Source organism: Myotis davidii, unplaced genomic scaffold, assembly GCF_000327345.1.
Source record: "Myotis davidii unplaced genomic scaffold, ASM32734v1 scaffold543, whole genome shotgun sequence".
NCBI lineage: Eukaryota > Metazoa > Chordata > Mammalia > Chiroptera > Vespertilionidae > Myotis > Myotis davidii.
Window position 1 is genome coordinate 149,327 of NW_006294117.1, and position 5,803 is coordinate 155,129.

At 51.6% G+C, this 5,803-nt stretch overlaps 1 protein-coding gene across 1 annotated transcript in view; it reads right to left on the bottom strand.

The window, feature by feature from the left end:
* MAN2B1 (mannosidase alpha class 2B member 1) overlaps window positions 1–5,797 on the bottom strand; it is a gene marked incomplete at its 5' end in the record, with an annotated part of 34,231 nt that extends 28,434 nt beyond the window's left edge. The window contains 7 exons of the mRNA XM_006768221.2: window positions 2,458–2,574; window positions 2,988–3,133; window positions 3,355–3,487; window positions 3,971–4,164; window positions 4,527–4,700; window positions 4,874–4,976; window positions 5,690–5,797. Coding sequence (XP_006768284.1) covers window positions 2,458–2,574; window positions 2,988–3,133; window positions 3,355–3,487; window positions 3,971–4,164; window positions 4,527–4,700; window positions 4,874–4,976; window positions 5,690–5,797 — 975 coding nt within the window. The remainder of the gene's footprint in view (window positions 1–2,457; window positions 2,575–2,987; window positions 3,134–3,354; window positions 3,488–3,970; window positions 4,165–4,526; window positions 4,701–4,873; window positions 4,977–5,689) is intronic.
* Window positions 5,798–5,803: the final 6 nt, after the last annotated feature.

Consider the following 5,803-nt stretch of genomic DNA (forward strand, 5'->3'; position numbering starts at 1 on the left):
CTAACAAAATGTATGATCTTGAACAAATGAGGTCCCTTTTGAATCTCAGTATTTTCATCTGTAAAATGAGAAGGTCGAACTGGATAATTTTTCAGCTTTAAAAATTCAGTGAATCTCATACTTCCTTTCTTGGGAAAGGTAAAAAGGCCTAAACGGAGATAGAAGGGAGGGAATGTTGGATGAAAAACTTAGGAGAAATTGGAACTTATGAGAACTTGGGATTTGAGCTGAGTGCTCAAAACTTAGTCTGTAGTTTCAATCGAAGTTCTTTACTTTTAACCTATAAGGGATTAGAGATCTGGGTTCTTTGAACCTTATATCCAGAGTAAGGAACACGGAATCAAATCTAGGGATATATAGAGTGATTGCCTATTCTTTTTGTATTCCTGAGAGCCATGTGGAAAGCATAGTCTACCTCTTTCAGTAGCTTTGAGTCCCCTAATATCACTAACCCTGCATTGTAGTGATCCCTTGTATCAGCCATGTAGATCTTCAGGAGAATCCCTACTTTGCTTGCTCAGTATAGCTATGAAAGTAGTGAAAGCTGTTTGTGGCTGTGTGTAGTAGCCACAAGATGGTGGCTCTGAATGGCTGGGTGTGTGTGTGTATCTTGATGTTGTCATGTGACGTTGTGTGTACTTCTGTGTGGTAATTGCAGCTTTGCGTGGCTACTAATGCACTCCCGGCCTTGCAGGCTCACAGTGCACAGGGCTATTCAGTACCACAGTGCTGGGTGGCTCCTCCAGCGCCCCGAATCTTCAGGACTACGCCCGCAGCCATGGCAAAAAGCTACCACCTGCCAGTCTGAAGCATCGAGATGGTATGTGGGTGGGTTTGGGGGAGCAACTCTTTTCTTCATTTGTCCTCCAGCAAGGACACATTTCAAGTAATTTATGCTTAAGATGGCACTGATGCTGGCCTTATAACAAGTTTATTCATCAATTATAGAGGGGAGAAGGAACCAAGGCCTCATCCACCTCCATTTGCACTCTCTCTCACCATACAAGTATTACTTATTTATGCTTATCCCTTCATGAACTCCCACATACAGCCCTGCTACATCAATTTACTCCACCTCTATATTCTTTCCTGGATTCTGGTATATAGGGGTAAGGACCAAGGAGGATGATCAGGAAGAATGTAGTCGAGCCTTGATTAAAATCCTAGAAATCAGGAATGGGGAAGTTGCTTAGCAAAGTCTGGAAAGATAATATGGAAAGAGACTGGGGGAAGGGATGAAAGTTTCTACAAATATTTTATTTCTAGCCCTAACTGGTTTGGCTCGGTGGATAGAACATCAGCCTGCGGACTCAAGGGTCCCAGGTTCAATTCCGATCAAGGGCATGTACCTTGGTTGCGGGCACATACCCAGTAGAGAGTGTGCAGGAGGCAGCTGATCGGTGTTTCTCTCTCATCGATGTTTCTAACTCTCTATCCCTCTCCCTTCCTCTCTGTAAAAAATCAATAAAATATATTTTTTTAAAAAAAGAAGGAACGCAGCCCCTGCTGACATGTTGATTTTAGCCCTATGAGACCAGTGTTGAACTTCTGACCTGTAGAACTATAAGATAATATATTTCTGCCCTAACCGGTTTGGCTCAGTGGATAGAACGTCGGCCTGCGGACTGAAGGGTCCCAGGTTCGATTCCGGTCGGGGGCATGTACCTGGGTTGCGGGCACATCCCCAGCGGGAGATGTGCAGGAGGCAGCTGATCGATGTTTCTAACTCTCTATCTCTCTCCCTTCCTCTCTGTGGGAAATCAATAAAATATATTTTTTAAAAAAATCAGATATTATCCTAGATTATCTGGGTGACCCCAATGTAATCACAAGGGTCTTTAAAAGTGGAAGAGGGAAGTGAAAGAAGTAAGAGAGAAAGAGATGTGGCAGTGGAAGCGGGGTCAGACTTTAAGATGGAGGGAGGGTGCCATGAGCCAAGGAACATGGGCGGCCTCCAGAAGATGAGCAAGGCAAGGAAATTTTCCCCTAGAGCAGTGGTTCTCAACCTTGGCTGCACATGAGAATCACCTGGGTATCTTTTTAAAATCCTGATTTCTGGGCCTCCTCCTCCGGAAATTCTGTGTCTTTGTTACTAATGTTGTGGCCCCAACCCATAACAAAGAAACAGAATTTCCAGAGGATGAGGCCCAGAAATCAGGATTTTAAAAAGATTCCCAGGTGATTCTCATGTGCAGCCAAGGCTGAGATCTACTGGCCTAGAGCTTTCAGAAGGAACGCAGCCCTGCTGACATGCTGACTTTAGCCCCATGACACCAGTGTTGAACTTCTGACCTGGAGAACTCTAAGATAATACATTTCTGTTTGAAGCTACTACATTCCTGGTGATTAGCTCCTTATAGGAGCAAAAGAAAACTAAGAGAGCACCCATCGCTACTCCTCTTGACCCAAGGCCCAGGGATCTAAGCACGCATGTGCACACAGGGTGGACACACTCACCTGGGCATTGACCAGCTGGATGAGCTTGTCAAGGTTCTTGAACCACATGTTGGCATTCTCATATTGGAAGTCCGAACCCATGGTCATCACCGTGTGGTTGGTGCGGTAGAACTTGCCCTGCAGACAGAGCGGGGGTGTCCTCAGGCCAGAGTGTCCTGGCCACCCCCGTGCACAGCTGTGTCTTGGTATATATGTGGCCAATTGTGAATGCACAGTAGCATGGGGAGAGGGGGGTGCAGAAGTATGTCACATGGGAACATAGGAACATGAATAAAAATAGCCACAAGTTGTTGAGTTGATTCTCTTGGGCCTGCCATGCTGTGTCATGAGTATGGTGAGTGTGTCGGGAGGGGAAGGGCTCCACAGGCTTCTAATCAGGAGCAAATCCAGAAGGAGGACATGGTGAGGTGAAGAGACTATCACCTTCCTCTGAGGGTAGGAGGAGGTATTAGGGAATCAATCCCTGGGCTGGGAGAAGGACCTGATGCAGTATGTACCCCTGTTTTCCGGGTTCTGGACACTGGGATTACCTGGTCTTTGGCTAACTTTAGGAAGTAATCCACCAGATCTTCGGCATTGTACTCAGGGCTGCGGCGGTCGTCCACGATGGGTTTGTCAGCACACACGACGTCCCAGCACAGGTTCTCCGGTGGGTTGTAATTGTTGGGGAGCACACCTGTGGCCACACTAGACTCAGGGGGTAGCCCAGCGCCCTGGACCTGCCCTGGAGTCACAGCCTGCAATGCCCCACCCAAGTCGGACTTCAGAATTTGCAGGAGCCCAGCGCCAAGTGCTGAGCTCTTAGTGGTAAATTATTAAAGACTTCAAGATGATGACAGCAGAGTGTAAAGCCACGCCTTTGGAGGCGACCCTGCCACCACCTAGCCACCCCCTTACTGGTGAAGAGGTCGGCGGTGGGGGGCTTCAGGCTGGCACTGCCCCGCCACACCTGCTCCATCTCAAGCTTCATCTTCCGCACCAATTTATCTTGGTAATCCAGGCGCCCGAAGAAGAAGCCGTCAAAGCCCATCTGGGAGTGGTGGGGGATGAGGACAGGAATGGAGGGCAGGATGACTAAGTGTGAGGCCTTCTCACCACCACCCTCCAGGCCCCCTCCGCATGAAAGGGGTGGGTCAGAGCACAGAAAAAAATATATATTTTTTTAAGTGTATATATTCCCAATTCTGCAGGCTGAGGATGGAAGGGGTCATGGCACTGGTCAAGAAGCCTCTAGCAAAACAGGGCAGGCCTCCACCTGCCACCTGGCTTGGAGAGGAGCCAGGATCCTAGCAAATGGGGCGGGGCCAGGAGAGGGGGAGTCGGCAGCTAGAGGGGGGTGGTCAGCCTGGGCTGGGGCGGAGAGAGGCCGAGGCCAGAGAGGAAAAGGAGTGGGACTCCAGCAGCAGGGTCTCAAGAAGGTAGAGGGACAGGTCCCAAGGACGGCGGGGATTGAGTGGCCGAAGGAGGAGTCAAAGCAATGAAGGGGGAGGCCCAAGGGAGGCAGGGAAAGTACCTGCGCAAACAGTGAGGCCTGCTCCCGAGAATGGCCAAAGGGGTCTACGTGCCAGGCCACACGGGGGCGCCCGTCGTTGCCAAACGTGTCCTCAAGGAAGCGGAGCCCTAGTGTCATCTGGTCTATGATGGCTCCGTAGTGGGTGGCCGCCTCGTCATTCATCACCCAGCCACCGTTGGCAAACTCCAGGCGCCCTGTACCAGAAGGGGCAAAATCCAGGTAGGCTGTCAGGGCCAGGAGTGGGGCTGGGGTTGGCAATGCAGGGGATGAGAAGACCTGCCTGCATGCCCAGGCCTGGAAGGAGAGAGGTCTCTCCCAGGCCAGTATAGCCAGATCTGGAACAGAGGGCCTCCTGCATGGCAGGCTTCCCAGAGGATCTATTGGAGATGGGGCCTTGCAGGATGAATAAGAGTTCTACAAAGAAAGGGAAATTCCAGGCAGGCAGATCACATGCGCAGTCAGTCTGCACATAGCGTGATAAAAATCTCGGAAGGCAGGATGGCAAAAACAGAAGCTAGGCTGAGCTTCCTCTTTTCACTTCCTTGGGGCAGCTCACCCTGGCGCACCAGGTCCCGCACAACATCCTGTGTTGCATTTGTCTGTTGATGCCACCAACGGGAGAAGAAGGCCATCTCCACGTAGACGAAGCGACGGGTGGGGTCCGCCAGCAGGGAAGAGATGACAGAGTCCAGGATGTACTGAACACCTGCATGTTGGATTCTATTGTGGACTGTGGACACAGGGGTCAAGCAATCAGGGACCAGCAAGCCAAAGGGGACATTCCTAGACACAGGACCCCAAGCTGGGCATTGCCCCCACCCTAATATCCAGGGCCCACAGAGGATTTGAAGAGCTCGGAGGGATCAGGGGAGACCCAAGCGTCAGTCCCCACCCTCTACTCACTGCCGTAAAAGTACTGGTCCACGGTCTTGAGCCAGCCCACATCATCGTGTGTATGGGCCAGCAGGTGCACATTGAGCATGTTCGGCTTCACCGTGGGGCATGTCTGCACAGGGACCCCAAATGCACACTCACACATCTTGTCTCCCCAAAGTTAGGAGGCAGGTTGGGGTGGGAGTAGGGGTGGGGGGCACAAGGTAAGTCTTGATCTAGAGGTGAGTAACTCAGAGAGGTCGGGACAGGCACTTCCAGGGAGGACACACACACAGTTGCGCTGACAGATACAACTCCCTAGTGGCACACTCCTCAGGGCAGCTCTCATTCACACCCTGGGAAAATAATAGTAGTAGCTAATATTTATTAAGCATTTACAAATACCAAGCAGCCACCTTGCGGGACAGGGACACTATTATCTCCAGTTTGCAGATGAGAGCACTGAGATCAGAGAAGTGTAGTGATGACAGTCCCGCAGCCAGGAAGTGCAAGAGCCAGGCTGGAACTCCAGGCCGGCCGCCGCGAGCTCCAGTTCTCAACCAGCATCCGCCCCCCAACCCCCACACGCACACGCCCAATCACACGGTTCAATGCATGCAAAGTCCAGGCAAACTGACCCACAGAAGCAGGAAAGCAGGAACCGGCAGCCCCATTCTCAGATGCGCGGAGCCAGACCTCCCGCTGACACAAAGCACGCCCTCGACCACACAGTCATATTAGCAACCGTAAACCAGCAACCACAGAACAGACCCACGCACACCTCCAGACCCTCCTCGGGGCTTCCCTCTGGCTTGTGGACATTTCCGCTCGCTGACTCCCGCTCACCTCGTATCCCGCGGCCCGAACGCTGGGCGCAGCCAAAAGCAAAAAAAGGAAGGAAAGAGGTGGGAGCGGTGGGCACAGCGCACGCGAGCTCGTGCAGGGCCACGCTGCGCCCCG